At 35.4% G+C, this 22,104-nt stretch overlaps 1 protein-coding gene across 2 annotated transcripts in view; it reads left to right on the forward strand.

Moving 5' to 3' along the window:
* Window positions 1–22,104, forward strand: part of MTBP (MDM2 binding protein) — a 63,454-nt gene that overhangs the window by 27,439 nt on the left and 13,911 nt on the right. Inside the window, exons 12-16 of one of the 2 annotated variants that reach the window (XM_011360766.2) lie at window positions 1,797–1,970; window positions 3,120–3,227; window positions 9,276–9,437; window positions 11,491–11,608; window positions 19,822–19,977. In XM_011360766.2, coding sequence (XP_011359068.1) covers window positions 1,797–1,970; window positions 3,120–3,227; window positions 9,276–9,437; window positions 11,491–11,608; window positions 19,822–19,977 — 718 coding nt within the window. The remainder of the gene's footprint in view (window positions 1–1,796; window positions 1,971–3,119; window positions 3,228–9,275; window positions 9,438–11,490; window positions 11,609–19,821; window positions 19,978–22,104) is intronic. The other variant, XM_023530963.1, reaches the window with a different exon arrangement.

Genomic DNA, 22,104 nt, shown 5'->3' on the forward strand with positions numbered 1-22,104 from the left:
TCTGTATTTATTCCTGTATTTGGCCCTCGGCATGCCTGGAAACTTGTCTTTTTATTGGGGACAATGTTATAATTATTTAATTGATAACTTCCTTTTCTTCATTTTTTTAATGTCTCTTTTCTGTTATTCCTGTTTGGATGTTGTTCCACCTTGTTTGGATCTCACTCTCTGCCTCTCTTTCTTTCCTATTTTCCATTTCTTAGTCTTTTTACTTTACTTTTTGATAGATTTCATGAACTTTATCTTCTAACCTTTCAATTGAAATATATATTTCTGCTTTCTTAATTTTAATTTCCATGAGCTTCTTTTTAATGTTCTTATCATTTCTGTTCTTATTTTATAGATGCAACATCTTTTCTGAGGATTTTAGTGGTCTGATTTGTTGGTTGTGTTTTTGTGGTTTATTTTTTACTGCACATTCTTTGTTTCTCTACAGTCACTTTTTTTTTCTGTTTGTTATTTTGGCATCTGGCTTTCATACTTGAGGCTTTCATATTTGTGGTCCCATAATGTTTGGCTGTCTGTTTCTATTTAAGACCTTACTTTACATTAGATGACTTCACATTAGATGACCCCCAATATTGGGATTCTTTTCTCTATGACTGACTACATTCCTAAAAGAAGGCTTAATTCTTCTATCTGACTCCCAATATTCTGTATACAAGCATTTACTTAATCCACTGATAATCAACTCTGACCCTAAGCTCTGTTTTGTACTTCCCAGACTGGAGATACCTTGCTTTACTTTTTCCAGAGAATTAACAGCTTCTGGGCTAGGGAAAGGATAGTTGTTTGCCTGAATAGAATAAGGAGGAATCAGGAAGTGGAACTGAGCTGCTTCTCAAAGAGACTTTCAACCTGTCTTATTTCTTGTTCGTTTTGCTTCCAGTGCCATCTGGGGCCATCCTAGAGTCTCTTGTCAGGGGTTGTAGTATAAATTACTTTGCTTCTGAGCTTTCTCCTCTGTTTTTCTCAGCTTCCTTAGTAGTCGAGAGAGTGAAGTCTGTTACCAATTGTTCATCTGCTTTTCTGCTTTCAAAATTTACCTGCTGTTCTCTCAGATATTAGTCCTTGTAGATTTATGCTATTTTTAAAATCTCTTTATTCTCATTTCTTGGAATTTCAGGAGATGCTGAAAATAAATGCTCATGTCCAATTCACCATCTTCAACAAAAAGGACTCTGCTTCAATTTTTAATCTCAGAGGCTTCGCAGTTTTTCTTCGACCTTCACTATAACCCTCACTTGATTTGTTTTTAAAATATACTAGATGCTGTCTTAGCTGACCTTCACATAACTGGCATGCCAGATTAATGAATACTCTCCATTCTCTCTGTAAAATACATTATGGGTGCCCACTGCAAAGAGCAAAAGTCACTCTTAAGTACATCAGCACGCTTCTGCTCCCACCAGTTGAGTTGTGTGTGCCTGCAAGGGTCAGTTTATTCTACTTTAAAGAATGGAAGCTGGAAATAGTAGTTGATATATTATGGGTGTGATTGTATAAGAAAAACATCACGGAATACTAATGAGCTACATCAAAAGTTAATGAATGAGTACATGTTGTTTTAAAGTAAAATGTTTATGCTTGATGTTGACTTGTTATGATTCTCTGTTTTAACATCTTTCTCAGTTAATGAATAGCTGCTAGCTCCAAATATATTGGGTGACAGCTTGTTTTAAAATAACATAGACATGTCATTATATCCTGTGGGTCAAATGTATGATTCTGCCATATTGCATGCTGAATTTTTACATGCTGAATTTTTACTTAGCAAGACAATTGTTTTTGTCTAGTTCCAGATGTTGAAGTGAAAGGAGAGTACTCTAGCTATTATCTCTTGTTACAAGGTGATGACAGTAGGAAATGTAAAGCCACACTGATTCACTCAGCCAACCAGATCAATGGCTCATTTGCTCTCAGTTTAATTCATGGAAAGATGAAAGCAAGGACGGAAGACACCATGTTGAGTAAGTGTTAACTTTAGGCGGAAAACATTTTTATATTCGTTTGTATATATAATTAATTTAGGTGGTTTTTAATGAACTTATCTCCAAACTTTGTTTCACTTTTAGTAAATTTACCATTTTATTTTAGACATATTATAACATATTTGAACAATTTAGAGAACAGAGAATTAATCCCTTTTATATTATACCCAGTACAATTTATTAGGTCAACTCTCAGTTCCAACTAGGAAATTCTTAATATTTTTCACTTTAAACACATTTTATTTTTCTATAATTTATTTCTTATTTTATTTCTCTCAAGCATCTTGTTCTATTTTATTGCTCATCTTTTCTTTTCTCTCCAAGTTCTACATTTCGGTTATTTATTACTTACCGTGTGACAAACCACCCCAAATTTAGCTTTAAAAAGACTATGTCTTGTGGTCCTGTGGGTTGACTGGGCTTAGCTGGATGTTTCTATTTTGAAGTCTCACATAGGAGTGCAGTCACACACAGAGGGGGCTCTAGTCATTGGAAGACTCAACAGGGCTTAGTATATAAGGTCGCCCTTCACCCACACGTTTGGCACCTGGGTTAGGATGGCTGGGACAGATGAAAGTGCACTTTCTTTTTCATGGCCAGCTTGGGCTTCCTCACAGCATCAGGGTCTCATGGGAGTCTGATTTCTTCTATGGTTGCCAGCTTCCCTTAGAGCAATTGTCCTATGGCCTAGCCTAGAGGCCATTCACTGTCACTTTTACCGTACTTTATTGGTTTCCTAGGGCCAGCCTGGGTTCATTGTGGAAGCACTACACGAAGAGTGAAAAGCAGATGTGGTTCACTGGGGGCCATCTTTAGAGACAAGCTACCATACTCCCATCTGTATTTCACATAGGAGTTTCAGTAGCTGAGCCTGTAGAAGAAAATGTGGTAGAGAGAATTCTGTTCTGCTATCCAAATCCTTCAATTTAAGAAGCAGGTCAGAGTTTAAAATGTACAGCGATTTAGTATGCTTGTTTTCTGTAGCATAATTATTATTTATTATGAAATATGCAAGATCAAGAGAGACGAGTAGTTGACTTTATTTTAATTATGTAATAACACATTTCTGGGGAACTGAATATTAATTGTTGTCATAGAACATTATACTGATTTTTTTCTGTTTCTCAGGCTTTCCTTTTGACTTCTTGTCACTTCCACATTTTTCTGGGGAGCAACTTATACAGAGAGAGAAGCAGTTAGTTAATGTTCAAGCTTCGGCTTTGAAAGAATGTCTGAGTAAGTAATACTCTGTACATTTCATTGTCCTGTAAGGATGTCGACTTGTTCAGACATAATGCATTGTTATTGTTATCTCCACACTTTTTCTTATATACTTTGTCTTTTAGGTATGACACTCATTTGTAGAACTATTTTTATTCTTGTAGAGGTAATGTAGAGTAAGACTGAACTTTTTTCCCACCACATTCATAAATTTTTCTATAAATAAATTTTTTTATTTATTCATATATCAGTTAACTTTTATAAAAATATTTCTCCAAGGAAATTTTGTATCTGACCATTATCAACTGTATGCTAGAAAAGATACCTAAATCTTATTCTGGTTAATATCTATCTCTTTATAAAATTTCTCTTTATATATATTTTAGTTGTCATAGGAGGATAGAGACTGCAAATAGAAGAAAATGCAAGTTCAGAGAAATTAATGTTAACATGAGCATTAATTCTTCAGTTTTGATCATGACTGCTAATAATAACTAACCACATTTCCAATACTGGGTAAAGTTGGCATTATGGATTTTTCCTTATTCAAGAAATTAACACCTTTTCAAGGGTCATGGTTTAAGTTTCTTTTTTTTCTGTATTACTATGTTATGAGTCTTAACATTTTTTTTTTTTATAAATAATCACCCATTAGTATCTAACATGAACTTATTTTAAGCAAATTGAGACAGAATTTCTAAGAAATTAAATCAAATTGTGAGGGCTCATTAGTTTTAGAGAAAAAGTAGCTACATTATTAAAAAACTCTCATTCTTTAAAAACATTTAAAAATATCTTGAATTTAGTAGCCTATTTTATTCAGTGGAAAATAAGACTTGCCTACTTTTTCAGTAGTACAAAGCCAGGGTAATTGTGTAGTTTTGAACTCCAACAATTGTGTTTTTTGTTTCTTTTTTTTTTAACTATGAAAATGATAGTAGCTCAAGGAAAATATAATTAGGAAGACAAATCAGTTTCAGTAAAAAATAGTACATGTTAAATCCAACAAAGAAAGAAATACTGTAATACTACTATTTTTGTGGATAAAATACTTTAATTTCAAACATTGACCAGCAGTGTTATTCACTCACTTCTTGACTTTGTTCTGTCCGTGCTAAACCCTTCTGCAGGCCCTGATTTCTTGCCATAAACCTCCTGCAGCTTTTTATAACTCAGTACCTTCAGCATCTCCCCTCTCTTTTATCTTCGCCTCTCTTTCTTACCCTTCCAACCAGAAAGACTATCAGAGTGGAAGAAGAGGCAGCTCTCTGAAGCTGATGCATCTCCCATTTGGGGAAGAAGAGTTAACTCTTGTAGGGCCATCCCTCCTGCTTGGTTAGGAAGGGGCATCCTAAACAGCTAAAACGACATAGCTGCCTGCAGGTATGACCAGAAGCTCTGCTGGAGGTAGGGAGAAAGGAAGTACTAAATGGATGCTGAAAACATAGAAGCACCAGTATCTGAACTGTCACACAGGCAGCAGCTGTAAGGATGCCACAGCGCTGGGCAAAGGAAAGGGCACGTAGGAGGCCTGAAGTTGATGGAAGCCTTGGGGCTAGTAGCTGCTAGAGATACCAGCTCTGGGCATATCCAGGAAGTGGCCAGTTTGCAATCTGAAGCTTTAAATCTTGATTAAGATTAAGGACTCAGTTAACCCATTGATGATAGAAGTACCCAGAGAGTTAATAGCGGATTAAAAATTTGGGGACAAATATGTATCCGTTCAGAATTCCTATATCTCAAAAGACAGAGTTAAATGACTGTAAAATAAAGTTTCAATGTAAGAATACCTGATTCACAGAGAAGTGAAATATGAATATAAAAGTACTTAAACTGATATTTTTAATTGTTATTTGTCATAAAAAATAATGTAATGGAAACAACTTTCTTTGGGAAAAAAATCAGCAATTCTATATCAATATGAAGATTGTATATTCTTTGCTGAAAAACAAAGTTGTTCCACAAGAATTTTCGAAATTATCAAGACATGGAGGAAGCTTATCTTTATCTCCCCCTACCCTTTCTCTGAGTAGTACTGAAGCAAAAAGAGCTACTGGAAAAGTTTGCACAAAAATGTGCAAACTTGATTCACATTATTGAGGCCCTTTGTTCTTTAAAATAACACAAAAATCAATTAAAACTTCTGTTAGGGTTTAAATTTTTAGAATCATGTATTTTCACTAATTTTATTTATTTTTAAAAATGGTATCTAATACTCTTGTTTAGAATGACATTTGAATTTTATAATTTATATTTTCCCTTTTTGTAATTTATAACTTTTTGTTTTTGGAAATCTTATTTCACTGACTTTTAAAGAAAAAGTTTAAGAATGCTGAACAATTTTTAAATAAAAGACTGTTCAGTATGATGCAGAGCAGATACCGAAACATCAATGCTGTCATTTTGCTCCAGTATTGCGCTCACTGCTCCGAGCTCTCCACATCTTTTTAACATTTATAGCACCCAGTGCAAACCTGATTCATGCTTAATCTGCTGATTCTTTAGATATTCTACTTTTAAATATTTTTCTTTAATAAATCCTCGGTTTTTACTAGCTTTTTTGGGAATGATAGTTTTTAGCTAATCTGTTTTTAGACTTCAGTTCACTATATTTCTTCAACTCTTTATCTGACTCTGTGTGCAAACTCATTTGTGTAGAGACTATTTTTTGCCTAGGTAAATTATCCTGCTCATAACCCTGTTAAACTTCATCTGTTTTCTCTCTATTGCTCAGTCACCAAGGTCAACAGGAAGTCTTACTCTGCTCTCCAGATTGCCCAATATTGTAATATAATTGACAGTTTTAATAAGCAGAGGTCAGGTTCATGATTTAGGTATATTTTTATAATTAATACAAATATAGGGCTAATTTCTGAAGCATATTACTTATTGTACATCTTTCAGATGAAAGCAAATCATGGATAACTTTTTGTTTTAGAATGGTTCCCAGCAGATTGTGCAGAAAACAAAAAGCTTTGTTGCAATGAATGAAAATAATTGAAACTATTTATTTTCTCACTAAGAAGATGTAATAAAAGCAGCATATATTACAACTCTGACTTTACCATTACTAATGTTCTTGCCCTGCAGACACCGTGTGTTACTTCTATTGGATCAGAACTGAAACGACCCTACCAATAGCCACACTGGTTGGTGGGATTTTACAGGGGCATTTCTCCTAAAGCTGGTGGTCTAAAGTGGAGCTTTAAGACTGGCTGCTTTCCTCTCGCCTCCTCCCTTGTCATATTTATGCGCCGACCTCACATAGTACAATGTGATGAGCTTTAATCCTCTGTGCCTAAGGGCACAGGATGGTACTTTCCAGATAGTACACACTCAATAAATGTTTGTTGAATTGAATTCTCTATGAATATATACTTTACCATTTTATTATAGAAAAAAATGTTATCAGTCCATAAGTGTTTCAAAAATGAAATATTTTTATAAAAGTAATACGTAGTTATAGTTTAAAAATTCAAATGGACCTGGAAAACAGCAGCGCCTGCCCTCTCCTCCCCATCTTTCCGTCTCTTTCCACAGGCAGCCACCATCCGCTCTTCCAGCTAGTTTTTCTGACATTTCCCCTACAGTTTTCTAAATAACACATGTATGCTGTTTCTTGACTTCCGAGTTTCAGGCATCATCTTAACATGTAACTGTGGAAGATAAAGACTTAGCTTTCCCACATCGTCTTTACTTTCCCTTCCCACCCTTCACAGTGAAGTCATGAATTTTGTGGTTAAATCAATGGTTAGTTTTAACATTACTATGACTATAACAAGTTTACTGCTGAGTCGTGAATATGTAATGATGATCAATGTATCTTTACTTGTTTGATAATTCATATAGAATTTATATAGAATTCCAGGTTTTAAGTCATTTACTCTCAGAATTTTGAAGACATTACTCCATTGTCTTCTATGCCGCTGTGTTCCTGTTGAGAAATCGAATGCTATTCTTGTCCTTTGCAGTGTCTATATTTTGGTTTGTTTTTATGCCTTTCTGGAACCTTTATCTCCAGAAACTTTTGTCTCTCAAAGTTTTACTGAAAATCATAGTGTATATATATTCTCCTCCTCTTCTCTCTCAGGCTTTGTACTTAATGAACCGTGTCAAGAGAAGATTCATATTCTTAAGTCTGAAAATTTTTCTTATCTCTTTAATAATTTCCTTTCTCCCATTCCTTCCTTCCTTTCCTTCCTTTGTCCTATTAGTCATATATTGGCTTTCCTGGAGAGAATGCCTACTTTTCCTTTCCATTTACATGTTATCTTTTTGTTCTAGTTTCTGAGGGGATATCTTGCATTTTATTTTATGTCTTTTTATGGAATTTTAAATTTAAGCTTGTGTGGGCTTAATTGTTAAAAGTCTTTTCTTGCTCATTGACTTTTTTTTTTTATCAGAGCATCCTATATGTTTTTCATGGGTATAGTATCTTATTTCTACAAGAATATTAATTATAGCAAACTTTCTTTCAGTCCCTGTAACATTTTTGTGTATTCCGGGCTCCATTTTTCTCTTTGCTTGCTTTAGTCATTCTTTTTCATCCTGGACTTTTTTTAGTTATGGGGGTACAGTAAATAATACCATTTTTTTCCTCTCAAAGTTGGAACCGATTAGAAATAAACTTAACACACACACAGATGGAGATAAATTACAAGTAAAAGCTGTATTGAAGGAACTGACTTTTTAGATTTGTGACTAAGTGGGTTTTTCAATGTGTACACCCAGAATTGACTTTATCCCCGGAATGATTGCCAGAGCTAGGCAACTGCAGATCAACCCTGAGTGGCCCTTACCACCTTGCAGAGAGCATGCATTCTGAGGACTTGCTAGCTCAAATAAAAGTTGGAGAGGAAGAGGCCTGATTAAAGCATGCCTAGTTTCTTCTCCACACTAGCTCAGTGAGTGATGGGAGAAAGAAGGGAGCTGGAAGCATTACTGAATCAGTCCTTACACATGTAAACATAGGACCGTGGAAACGCAGAGTCTCCTCTCCCTTCAACACCTTTCCTTAAGTGGCTGGTGATTTTTTTTGGTCCTGTTTTAAGTTGGAGGTTCTCTATGCCTCACTCTAATACAGTATCGGGCAAGCCGTTTTGTAGAGTGGTGGAGTGAAAATTTAACATTTTGGTTCTAAGTTCCTAGGCCTACCATCTCTTCAGTATCAGTATCAACCTCTTTTCTTTTGAGACATTCAGTTTTTCAAAAGGAGAACCCTTTAATCTCTCAGTGGGGCATTTGGAGCTGCTAGCTTTCTGGCCACAGGGCTCGGAGTCTCACCGTTCTTATTTAATCCCTTAGCTTTAACCCCAGCATCAGTACCACCTTCTAATACATCTGATACAACATAGTCTGAGACTCTTACTGTTCAGTTTCTACCAAAAAATGAGAACAGTCATCTGGCTCTGAAGACTGGAGGATGGGACGGGCGGGGACCTTTAGCTCTCACTGCTCCCTCCCTGAACATCCGTGTATCCGGCCCTCTTTCAGCCCAGGACCTTGCCACCATCTTCCTGTTACCCCATAGTAGTGCCTCTGCAGGCACCCAAGTTGACCCTCTGCTTTGCTGACCTGCTGACCCACTGTGTCGTCTTATGTCTTCCAAAATTTGTTTAAAACTGTCATTCTTTATTTTTTCTCCTTGTGTTGTCTTTTCTTATTCCTTTACTGTGATTTTAGGTTTTGGAAAGAGAAGAAATAGGTGGAAGTGTCCAAGCTACCACATTTAACCGAAAGTCTTACGGGTTTAATTTTCACAGAAACGCCAGCATAAGGCTCTGCAGTACATTTCTGAAAACTTTTGTAAACTTCCCTTTACCATGTATCACCTTCAGTGTTAACAAGCTACTCCGTTTCTGTTTCTTTCATATAACTGAAATTTCTACCATTACCTCCATATACGATCAAAATGAAAGTAGGCCTACACAGGAGCGCTGATTCACTTGATAAATTCACTTGTTTTACTTTTGAAACTATTTCCATAAAATAGTAGTAGATGTGCTTTAGGGAGGATTATAACAACAGCCATGTGGTTCATCCTATTGATTTATTGTCTTACAGAAAGGAGAAACTTGGCAGAGCAGTCTGAAGTAGTTTCTGTTGATGAACTCAAAAGTCTATTAATACTCACAAGGAAACACTTTTTAGATCATTTCGATGCTGTTATTCCTAAAACAAATCTAATAAAGACAGACGAAATTAATCCTTCCAATCTGTTAAATGGTAAGTTTTTATTACTTTAAATATTAGGTTTTTTGCATGTGTGGCATTTATAACAGTTATTATTTATTATTAAAATGAATAAAATATGTCGATCAAATAAAAGTGTATATTGTGAATTTAAATAATGATAGATGATTGTACATACAAGTACAGCAGATCCTCAAGTAATGCCATTTCATTCAGTGTTATGTGTCATAATGTTGATGAGATGCCGAAGGAACTTAACTTTTGTTTATATCAATTGGCTTATGGTAAAATTGGTTTTCTCCTGTTTCTCTTAAAGTTATAGAACATATTGATGTTGTTAAATGAGGACTTACTCTGTGTGGGTGTCTGTGTGTCTGTGTATATATGTATATGTGCTGAGCTGTATTTCTCATTATTTAAACATTTTCTAATTACTTCTTTCAGAAAGCATTGTTTTTCAGCAGAGGGAGACATTTTTAAGGTTATCCCTCTTACTACTTACTCTTAACTAAGCTGCTAGACTGGGTGGATTTCTAGTAAGCTATGTTTTCATAAGGTGAGAAAAGTGGAACTTATACAGTGAATTTAATATAGTTAAAACAATATATAATAAGATGCTGCACATTTGCCATTCATTATAGCAAGAACAGTCACCAAACTTTACTGAGGGAGCAGGAAATCGTTTCTATATTAACTTGGCATTTCTTTCTATTTTCCTAGCTCCTCTTGTTATGATGATTTTGAATAGAGTGAAGCTTTTCAAGGTCTAGCAAAGCATTTGAAGTTTTGCTTGCATTTTAAATGTACAGGATAATTTTTTTAATTGTGTATAATCATTTTTATTCCATAGATTAATAAGATAATGACCAAAGAATCAAGTTAACAGTAATGTTCGTTGAGTACCTTTTGTCTCTTTGACACCATGAAGGTACACAAAGGAGTAAAAATGTGAGTCTTTAGCTTTCAACAGGCTTATGATCTGTTTGGAAAGTGAACTATAAATATAGCATCTAGTGCCGTACAGATTCTAATGCCATGTTCAAGAGCCCAGGCTCTGGAGCTAGACTGCCAGGGTTCAAATCTCAATTTTGTCACTTGTTTAATGAATGCCTTTGTCAAGTTATTTAACCTCTCCATGCCTCTGTTTCCTCGTGATTAAAATACGGATAATATCACCCACTTACTAGAGTTATTGTGAAGATTAAATGAATTGATAACATAAAAAACACTTAGAACATAATAAATGCCAAAAACATTGTTAGCTGTTATTTGTATTATCATTATCATCATTGTTACTTATCAGTAGCAAAGTTAAATAGTAGTGCAGAGTAATCTGAAAGATGTTGGAGATATGATTCCTTGTTGGACTACGGTTCCTTGTTGGAGTACGGTTCCTTGTTGGAGTACGGCTCCTTGTTGGAGTATGGTTACGTGTTGGAGTATGGTTCCTTGTAAATGGTGGATAGCATCTTGGTTGCAGCATAGGCCCTGGAGCAAGACTGAGAAGTTTGGGCCCCAGTGCTGCATTTTGCTTGCTGTGTGACCTAAACAAGTTTTCTAAATTCTCTGGGCCTCAGTTTTTTATCTTTAAATTGGGAATGACATAGGTTGCTATGAAAATTAAATAATTTATTTGTAAATTACTTAGAAAATCATCCGATGTAAAGTAAGTGCTGCATATTTGTTGGTTAAATAAATACAGATTTGAAGGAAAGGAATCTAACTAGGATAGAGTGGTCACAGAACTCTTAAGTGCTGAGGGACTTGATATAGGTCTTGAGTGATGAACTTTTATTATGAGGAGATAGTAAAATAAATAAATCTTCATGTTGATTTTCTTTTCATTTCCAAAAAGTTCTTCTATGGCAATTCGCACAGGTCAGGCCATAAGAGATAATCTTAATAAATGCCTGAGGTGAGTATTTTACAGTGAATCCAACATGCCTTTATACACACACCGGTGCACACACCACACACACTCACGTACACGTGGATGTATGCATGTATCTACATGTACACATTCATATATAGTAAAATTCTATACGTAAATACTTTTCCGTGCTGATGTGTATTTCTTTCTCTTTAGACGCCAATCCAGTGGAACATATTTCTTCAAGTCTAATGGAAACCAGTCCTCTGGAATGGCCAGAAAGGCATGTTCTTCAAAATTTGGAAATGTTTGAAAAAGCTAAGCAAAAAATGAGGTAATATATTTTAAATGAACTTGTTTTTCTTACTTCTTACATTGTGTTTATGAGATATTAGATTTTTAGAGTTTTATTATAAAATAAATATATGTTTAACTACTATAAGTTGATGGGTAGATGTATAAATGATAGGTAGATTGATAGACAGACAAACAGACGGATGGACGGATGGGTGGTCAGACAGACAGACAGACAAATAGGGCATTACAGAGTAGTGTGTTGAGAAAATACTTTTTCTCCTACCTTCTACTTGTACATCCTGGGGGTACATCCTCACAGTTAACATATTAGTAAGTGGCCTTTCAGATCATCTTTTATAGATATACATAAGTATACGACTATTTAAGAAAAATTTAAACAATACAGGAGCATATAAACTGAAGTAAAAGTACTCTTCCTTTCAGCTACTTTAAACTATTCCTGCTTTACATTCTTATGTTTATATAGTACCTTTTTAACCAGCTCTAAGAGGCAGAATTTATTTTGTTTAGTTTGTTTTGTTTTTGTTTTTTTGGTTCATTAAATTGTAGACACTCAGTACATAATTGTTGAATGATGACGTAATGGAATAAAAGGAAGAATTTAGCTCTCTTACACTGAGTTCCTCCAAAGTATTGCAAATCATGTTTTGATTTTTAGCCCCTCTGTTGATAACAATTATGACTCGCTATAACATTTTGTTCCTATATATCCACAGATATTTACTGAGTACCAACTACGTGTTGGCTCTCTTCTTAGAGCTTACCTTTCAGTGTTGAGACAGTTGAAAGAAAACAAGTAACCAGACAAGTAAACATGATAATTATAAATAACTATGTGTAATGAATGAAACAAAGGGACCGAGGAAGAATAATTTTACTTGTTGAGGAGAGGGAAGTGTGATAGTTTAGATGAGGATGGATGGTTAGGGACAGCTCTCTCAGGAGGTTACATGTGAGCGGAGACCTAGTAGATAAATGAATGAAGCACATTCAGACACACATGGCCTCATAGGTCATCACAACACAGATTATGAATTTTATTGTTAGTGCATCGGTAAGCTCTTGAAGGATTTTATACTAAAGAGTGATGCAATCTGATTTTGCAAAATTACTTTTGCTCTTTTGCGGCAAATAGATTACAGGAGAAAGATATGAGGAGTAGAGAGATCAGTTAGGTGACATTTCTGTAGACTTAGTGAGAGGAAACTTTGATTTCTAACTAGAGTAATAGTGGAAAACAAATTTGGAATTTATTTTGGTGGTAAGCTAGAAAAAACTTTCTATGATGGATTGGATGTGGAGAGGGAAAGAGAGGCATCCAAGATAATTTATGTTTCTGGCTTGAACAATGGGGTGAGTAGTGTCCTCACAAGATGATTGCTGGCAAGTTGGGGTAAGGACAGCTTCGATCTATAGATTAAGCAAGTGGGCATATCAAATGGACTAGAGGAGAAATCTGGAAGTCAATACAGAGTTACCATCAAAAGGAGTTTTTAAATACACACTAGTGGATGAGATCACTTGGTGATACCAGAAAGAGGGCTTAAAACTGTTCCCTGAGGATATCTCATGCTTATAGATCAGAAAGAGGAATTCAATCTAGAAAGAAGACCGAGAGGACAGGTTATCCACAAAAAAATTTCAATTTCTCGTCTACCGATTTTAGAAGATATCTTTTAACTTACCATTGTGAAAGATGAAGAAATTAACACTCCTTTCTCTTTACCTTTAATCCCTCTTCTACCTCTGAACTTCATGTTATTTGCAGTAGACAATTATTTTTCTTCATGAAGTTATTTTTCTTGCACCTCTCTGACTTCCAACTCTAATTTGGATTGACCCTTTCTACCTGCACCATTGTTATCCTGGTATTCCTTTCGATCACATTTCTAGATTAGGTGTGTATTTTCTTGGATCTCGTATCTTTTATTTTTCAAATATAATTGACATACAATATATTAGTTTCAGCTGTACAACATAGCGATTAGACATTTATATAACTTATGAAGTTATCACCCTCATAAAGCTAGTACCCATCTGACACCATACATAGTTATTACAGTATTATTGACTGTATTCCCTATGCTATGCTTTATATCCCCATGACTATTTTGTAACTACCAGTTTGTATTTCTTAATCCCTTCCCCTTTTTCTTAATCTCATCACCCTAACTCCCTCCCATCTGGCAACCATCAAAATGTTTTCTGTATCTATGAGTTTGTTTGTTCATTTATTTTGGTTTTTATATATTTCTCATATAATTACAGTTATATGGTATTTGTCTTTCTCTTACTTATTCCATTTAGCATAATACCCTCTAGATTCATCCATGTTGTTGCAGATGACAAGATCTTATTCTTTTTTATGGCCGAGTAAAATTCCATTGTACATATGTACCAATTCTTCTTTATTCATTCATCTATTGATGAATACTTAGGTTGCTTCCGTATCTTGACTATTGCTGCAGAGTATCTTTTCAAATCAGTGTTTTGGGTTTCCTTGGATAAATACCCAGAACTAGAATTATTGGGTCTTTTTTTGTCTCTTGGGATAGCCTTTGTTTTAAGGTCTATTTGGTCTGGTATAAGTATTGCTACGCCAGCTTTTTTTGCTCGTTTCAATTTTCATGATATATCTTTTTCCATCCCTTTACTTTCAGTCTGTGTGTGTCTTTCGATCTGAAGTGAGTCTCTTGTAGGCAGTATATGTATGGGTCTTGTTTTCTTATCTAATCAGCCACCCTATGTCTTTTGATCAGAGCATTGAATCCATTTACATTGTAATTGTTGATAGATATGTTATTGCTATTTTCATATTTTTTAATTTATTTTTTCTTTTTCCTATAGAAGTCGCTTTAACATTTCTTGTACTGGTTTGGTGGTGATGAACTCCTTTAGCTTTTTCTTCTCTGGGGAGCTCTTTATCTTTTCTTTGATTCTAAATGATAGCTTTGCTAGGTAGAGTAATCTTGGTTGTAGATCCTTGCTTTTCATCACTTTGAATATTTTGTGCCATTCCCTCTGACTTGCAAAGTTATTGTTGAGAAATCATTTGATAGTCTTGCGAGAGCTCCCTTGTAGGTAACTGACTGCTTTCTTCTTGCTGCTTTTAAGATTCGTTCTTTGTCTTTAACCTTTGGCATTTTAATTATGATGTGTCTTGGCGTGAGCCTCTTTGAGTTCATCTTGTGACTGCACTTCCTTGACTTGTATGTGTATTCCCTTTACCAGGTTAGGAAAATTTTCTGTCATTATTTCTTAGGTGTTCAATTCCTTGCTCTCTCTCTCTTCCTTCTGGTATACCTGTGATGCGAACGTTGGTATGTTTAATGTTGTTCCAGAGGTCCCTTAAATTATCCTCATTTTTTTTAATAATTTTTTCTTATTGCTGTTTTGACTGGGTGCTTTCTGCTACCTTCTCTTAGAAACTGCTGGTTTAGTCCTCTGCTTCATGTAATCTACTGTTGATTCCCTCTAATGTAGACTTCGTTTCAGTTATTGTAGTCTTCATTTCTGACTGTTTTTGTTGTCGTTGTTGTTGTTTGTTTTCTATTCCCACTTTTATATTTCCTTTGTCTTTGTTAAAGTTCTCACTGAGATCATTGAGCATCCTTATAACCAGCATTTTGAATTCTGTATCTGGTAGATTGCTTGTCTCCATTTTGTTTATTGCTTTTTCTGGAATTTTGTTCTGTTCTTTCATCTGGGACATGTTTTTTTGTATTTTCATTTTCACTGCCTCCCTATGTTTATTTCTATGTATTAGGTAGAACTGCTATGTCTATGGTCTTGGTAGAGTGTCCTTATGTAGTTAGTGTCCTGTGTGGTCCAGTGGCACATTCTCCCTGTTCCCCTGAGCTGTGTGCTCCAGGTGTGTTCCTTGTGTGGATAGTGTGTGCCTTCCTTTTGAGTGTTGATTGCTTTGGCATGTCAGTTGGAGGGACTGACCCTCAGGCTGATTTTTTTGTGAGAACTGGCCATGACTACAGTGGAGCTCTTGTGTAGGGGTTGACCCTACGGAACAGAATTCACTTTAGCGGTGCTCTGGTGCCTCCTGAGTCAGCTTTTTAGATGTGTTGTTTGTGGTTGTGGTGGGGTTTTGTTCTGGTGTGGTGTAAAACTGGCCACTGGGTGCATTGGTTCTGGGGCCTCTGGTGCAGGCCAAGATCAGCCACTGCTTATGCCCCTGCCTGGGGCCACTTGGTATGAGCTACAAAGTGATCTGCAGATAGTTGCCACTTGTGCTAGGCTTAGAGGTGCCTGAGAGAGGCTAAGCCATGAACTGAGGCCGGCTGCCCCTAGTGATAGACTTTGGGTTGCTCAGCAAGAGGTATAGGGAATGCCGAGGCCAGATGCTGCTTGTTTAGGGTTTGTGAACCTTTGAAAGATTTTTAGGAAAGTCCACATGCAGTGTGAGTGAAGACTGGCTGTTTGTATGGAAAAGCCACTGGAAGCAGCTTGAGTGGGCCCACAAGTTGGGAGGGTGGGTTCTCAGAGAATCACCAGATGGAGCAAGCGGTGTTAGCTAGGTTGATGGAGACTCAGATATGGCACCTGCCTGGGTTGGGGGAGGGCTCAACAAAGGAACAGTGGCATCTGCCAGCATTTCTGTCTGGGAGAAAGTTGCTTCTCCAGCCATCACGCTGAAGCCAGACAACTCATTTCCTCCCCATATGTCCCTGGTGCCTTTTGAGCTGCTGCCCCATGCTGGAGCTTAGAGCGAGTGAGTCTGTCAGCAAGCAAGTCTGTGTGCGGGGCCTTTAAGAGAAGCACCTAGGACTCCAGCAGCTCTCTATCTCACTCAGCCACAATCTCTGCTGGTTTTCACAGCCAGAAGTTATGAGAACTTTTTTTCCTAGTGCTGGATCCCTGGGCTGAGGAGCCTGGTGTGGGGCTTGGACCCCTTGTTCTTCCAGGGTGCTTTCTCAGTGAAGATATCCATCCCAGTTTTTAACCACCGCACGCTGGTGTGGGAGCAGCCAGTTCCTCATCTCCACCCTTCCTACCAGTCTCAAGGTGGCTTCTTTTTTATATCCTTACTTATAGGACTTCTGCTCAGCTAGACTTTGGGTGACTCTCAACGATCGTTGTTCTGTAGTTTAGTTGCAATTTTGATTTGGTTGTGGAGGGAAGCAAGGACAGTGTTTACCTATTTTGCCATCTTGACTGGAACCTGGATCTTGTATCTTAATGAGAATTCTAATGCCAGATCAATTTTTGTTACTTAATAAGCATTTTATTCTGTCTCTGGAACTTAAAGCACTTTCTCTTTTGCTTAATGTTCTGAAATTACATGAGGCCATCATGATGTGAGATGTTTTGGTCTTAAAACTTTTATCTTCTTTTTTGGTCTGAGAAATATTGTTATTTCTTCAAGAACATTCTCCCTTCTATTTTCTTTTTTACTTTTCTTATCTTCCTGAAATATATATTTTAACTAATATTAAACATTCTGGATTGATTTTTCATTGTAATTTCATTTTTCTCTCAATAATTCATTTGTTCATCTTTTTTCTGCCTTATGTTCTAGGATATTTCTCTGACCGTTGATTTCATCTCTCTGTTACATTTTTTGGTAGTCGTATTTTAAGTTCCTAATAATTCTTGTTTGTTTCCTACCCTATGATTAGCAATCTGTTTTTCTTTTATCAATGATGAGAACTGAGAAAATAATATAAGGCTATTCATGAGAACTTTCTTTCAACTTGTTTTATCTGTTCATTGGATGATCTCATTATTCTTTGGATCTGATTTCTTCATTCCTTTGGTGTTTTTCTGTTATGTGTAGTTTTTCTCTAGTGTTTGGTGGTTTTTGTTTGTTCATAGCTGATTGTTCATAGCTAAGAATTTAGTACTAGGCTGCTTTATATAGGTAGTTGAGATGCACTTTATATGTATATAGTCTTGTTCCTGATCTGCTGTCATCTGAATTATTGTTAGGGGGAGGAGAGGATGCAGGATAGAGCATGCCTCACTTTAGGACACCTGCTAGGACACCTGGGACAGGCAGCCTTTGTCCTTCACCCAACACTGGAATAAGGGAGCTTTATCCTAGGGGGCTCGCCACTCACACTGGGACAGGCACATCGTTCTGGATCTGCAGAGAACAGCTTCTCTTAGAGGTAAAAATCATGGGGGTAAGGTGTGGTGTGGGAGAGTGGTACTTAAACAACTGTTCTAGCGGTTTCTGACCATTGCCACTTTATGAAACCAAGTTTCATAGAATCTTACTGTGGCTTTGTGGGAAGAGAAGAAACCTATTTTGTAGGTTTCTCTCTAGTTCTCGAAGCTCTTATTCTAGTTTATAAATTTTTGATATTCATTGAACTCATTTTTCCTTTTTCTCAACCCTATTATGAATGTAGTATCTGGTACTTCAACATTGTGATTTCAGTTTGTTGAGTGGAGAGTTAATGTCTGACTTTAATCTACTTTCTTGAACTAGAAGCTTGTCATTCAAGGTCTAGATCAAATATCACCTTTCTTTTAAGCCTTTATAAATGCCGCAACTGAGTGTTTTCTCTTTTTTTAAGCATCCAAGGACTGCGTTATTCTTTCCTGAAACTTGTTTTATTGTACATTTTTTATCTCATTCTTCATTGGTATATTTATCTCCTCTCACTCTCCTCACCTTCTTTCTTCTACTTTAAGTCAACCTATACATTAAACTACAAGCAGTGATTTATGAGGTTATAAATTATCACCAGCGAACTCTTTAGTACCTCACAATTATATTTACAAAGTAAATATTCAATAAATACTTGTGGACATTTCAAAATATGGGACAATACCATCAAATTTTTGGTTATGGATAAAACTTATGTTGCATATTTTTAGAATTTATTTTGTGTTAAAACTGGTTTAACCGGAGAATAAAGGACCATTGCATAGTGAAATTCAGAAGTCGTAAGAATATGGTTTTAGACAAACTCAGTCACCTGTTGTGTGACTTTGATGCCTCATCTTTAAGATGTTCTACTTCAAAATTGTGAAAATTCAATGAGATAAAATATGAAAAACTACTTTGTAAGCTAGAAAATGCTGAACAAAATAAAGTATTGTCACTGTCTTTTTTCTTTTAACCTAAGACATATTTTGGTAATGTAATTTATCACAAACAGGGTTTTAAATTGCTTTGATATTCTTGTGTCCAAGATTCTATATAAATGCAAATTATACATTTCCCCATTATACCTAGCTTGTAAAATGATTGAGAGTAATTTTCATTAAGAAACCTCTGTGAGTTACTATTAGAGAATAGCTATATAGAAATTAAATTAAATTCATAATGTTGTTCTTGCCCTCCTGGAGTATAAAGTTCATAGAACATATTTGAGTATTTTCTTGTTTGGCTATTTTTATTAGATTTGTATTTTCATTTTTAAAAATAAAGGAAATGAGAAGGGGAAAGAGGCACTGTCGGTATATTATTAGTCTCTAATGTGTAGAAATGTAAGTCCTAACCCATAATGTTAACATTTAAATCATATAATCACCAGTAAAAATGTTAGATTGTGTGTTAGTATCTTTATCTGACAAATAGGACTAATGAATGTTTTTTGGGCTTGGTATGTTGATTTTGACTTTCAAAGTACTTATTTTCATGTGTTAACTTGATTCTGAAATAAGACCCATGCCGTCTTTTTCAAGGAAGTCTCCGAGGATTAAGAATGTAGTATATATGAAGTAATTTGAAAAGTATAAAGTCCTACATATATTTCAGGTATAATAACGATTCAGTACTTATTTCTAATGTCATAATCATGGCTAGACTCTCCTTGGAGAGATTTTTGGTTACTGCCTTATTTTTATAGTTGTGCTTCAAGTAATCTTTCAAGTTCATAGAAAATTGGAACATTCAGTCTCTGCCTTTAAAATTTACAATATTGTAGTGTTTCAGAACATACAAGAGAGTTTCAATTTAAAATTTATAGACTTGATAACTTCAAGTTCTAAATAATTAATCATGCCACCATTTATAAAGAATATAATTATTTAAGTAGAAGCGTTGTTGATATGGTAATGGTAAGTTTCACTGTGACCCTCAGGTTTTTAAAAATTTACTTTGATATTAAATAATTTGCAAAGATTTTACTTTATTTTCTTCTTAAATGTGTAGTTCTTCCATTTTATTTGTTTATTTTTCTGATATCTGCTTATGTCATTTTTTCCTGACTACAGTGAATTCTAACCCACTTTTAATGAATCTACGTAACATTCTTTTCCCAGAACGGGTTCATTACCTCATTCATCTGAACAGCTGCTAGGCCACAAAGAGGGTGCCCGGGATTCAGTCGCATTATTGGATGCTAAAGAATTGCTGAAATATTTTACCTCAGATGGCTTACCAATTGGAGATCTTCAGCCTTTACACATCCAAAAAGGGTAAGTCATAAACTTATAATTTCTAATTAACTTTTTAAATTAAATTTATTGGGGTGACATTGATTAATAAAATTGTATAGGTTTCAAATGTACAATTCAATAATACGTCTTATGTATATCTCATTGTTTGGTCACCACCCAAAATTAAATTTCCTTCTGTCACCACATGTATGACCCCCTTATCTACGCTGCCCTTTCTCTCTGGTTGCAACATCTGTTACCCCATTGGGTGCCAGGGTTGATTTGGCTGATCTGACTGGCTAGACGGGTGTTCCCTTCCTCCCTCACTGCTCCATGTGCTTCCCTCCTGAAGCTGTGTTCTCAGTCAAAGAGGATGACCTTCCCCATTGAAGAGAGGACCAATCTTCGGTCAAGGTCATATGATTAGCTGTGCTCCCCTTCTAGAACCTCCAAATAAGCTCCAGTTAATTTTTTGAAAGTTCATTTAAAAAACACATTGCATCTTGTTTCCCCATTTAATTGATGCCCTTTCCCACTTAGGCTAAATTTACAAGTTTGATCCCAGTGTTTATCAGTTGGCCTTCATTCTCACATTTTACTGTAGCCAAATGTCCTACTATTTTGTGGTATTGAATATAAGGGCGCAAGAATAGTAAAAGCAACCTCAGCACATTCCCTATAAAAGTCAGTAGCTTCTACTTTGTATATAAAGGACAGTACTTTTTTAAGAAAAATTATAATTTGACTTTCAAATATATATTTTTTAATTCTCTTTTCTGTTCCTCTCTAGTTTTGATTTTGTTGCTTTGTACTTGTCATGACATTGTCAGTCATGCCTAATAGTAGCAAAAAGCAGTCTTTCAACTGAAGAAAATAGGAAAGTGTAATAAAAATGCTTTTGAAACTATAACATTACCAAGTAAGAACTCAGTGTCTACATGAATAATTTATAACTAATTTGAATTCCAAGACAACTTCCACTAAGTTACTAGTTAATAAAAACTGGATGTTGCTGAAGTTGACTTAATTACAGGTAAAATTGTAACATCATATGCTTGTGAGATTTGAATAATTTGTTCACTATCCCAATTTCTTTTTGATTGTTAATCAGTTATTTTGAAAACTTTCCAAAGGACCTTAAAAATTATCGATCCGTTCCATCACTTTTGTAAGGGTTGTTTTTGCAAATACTGATTTTAAAGGTAACTTTTGGAAAGGATCTATATGAAGGTAGTTACATCTCAAAGATAATGATAGAACATGTTGCCGTAAGTGCAGAGAGACAGGGAGTGACTGAAAACCTGAGGTTCTTAATTACTCTGGGTCTTAATGACTTAATGATCTTAATAACATAAAAGTTGTATAATTTTAGATTAATTTTCTTTTTCTCATACCCTTTTTTGTGGGAATCAAGAAAGCGAAGAAGTATATACACATTTTCATCTATTTAGTTTTGGATTATTGTCCTTCTAAATCATTAAGCATGAATTGGCAGAGTCAGCTAGGTTTGCCAACACTGAAGTATGTAAGTTTTTCTCTTTTTGACCAGATGTCTTTCTAGGTGCAGTGTTGTAGGGGAGATATATTTAATTCTTTCTTTAGTGTACAGGCGATTTATTTAGGACGATTTGATATAATTCCTTGATGTTAGTAGAGAGCTGCGTCATTATCAAATATATCTTCTGTTAGTGTTAAAGTTGAAGGATGAGCTTCCACGGCAATGAATCAAGAACCTTAGACTAAAACGGCTGCCTATGCAAAGAGCCATTCAGTTTGCTGCACTAAATTAAAGTGCAGGCATGACTCCTGTGTATATACCAGACATATTTAACATTGACAAAATACTTACTTATTAAAATGTTTCTTTTAGAAAGAACAAGGTCTGAGTAAAATTAAACAACAACAAAAAAAGATAAAGTTGTTGAGAGGGATTGAAATAAGAAATGGAATACAGCAGGAAAGAAGTGCAATGCTAGGCACCTAAAGAGTTCTGTATTACAAAATTATTCACTTTTCTAATCAGTCAACAAAACACGTGGTCATTGCAATTTATTAGTGTTACTTTTTGTGGAACACTTGAAGTGGGTGCATTAGAATATAAATTCTGGTTTTTTAGAATTTATTAATTAACATATATCTTACATTTTAGTGTAGTAATTTCAAATG

This window comes from Pteropus vampyrus, unplaced genomic scaffold (assembly GCF_000151845.1).
Source record: "Pteropus vampyrus isolate Shadow unplaced genomic scaffold, Pvam_2.0 Scaffold59, whole genome shotgun sequence".
NCBI lineage: Eukaryota > Metazoa > Chordata > Mammalia > Chiroptera > Pteropodidae > Pteropus > Pteropus vampyrus.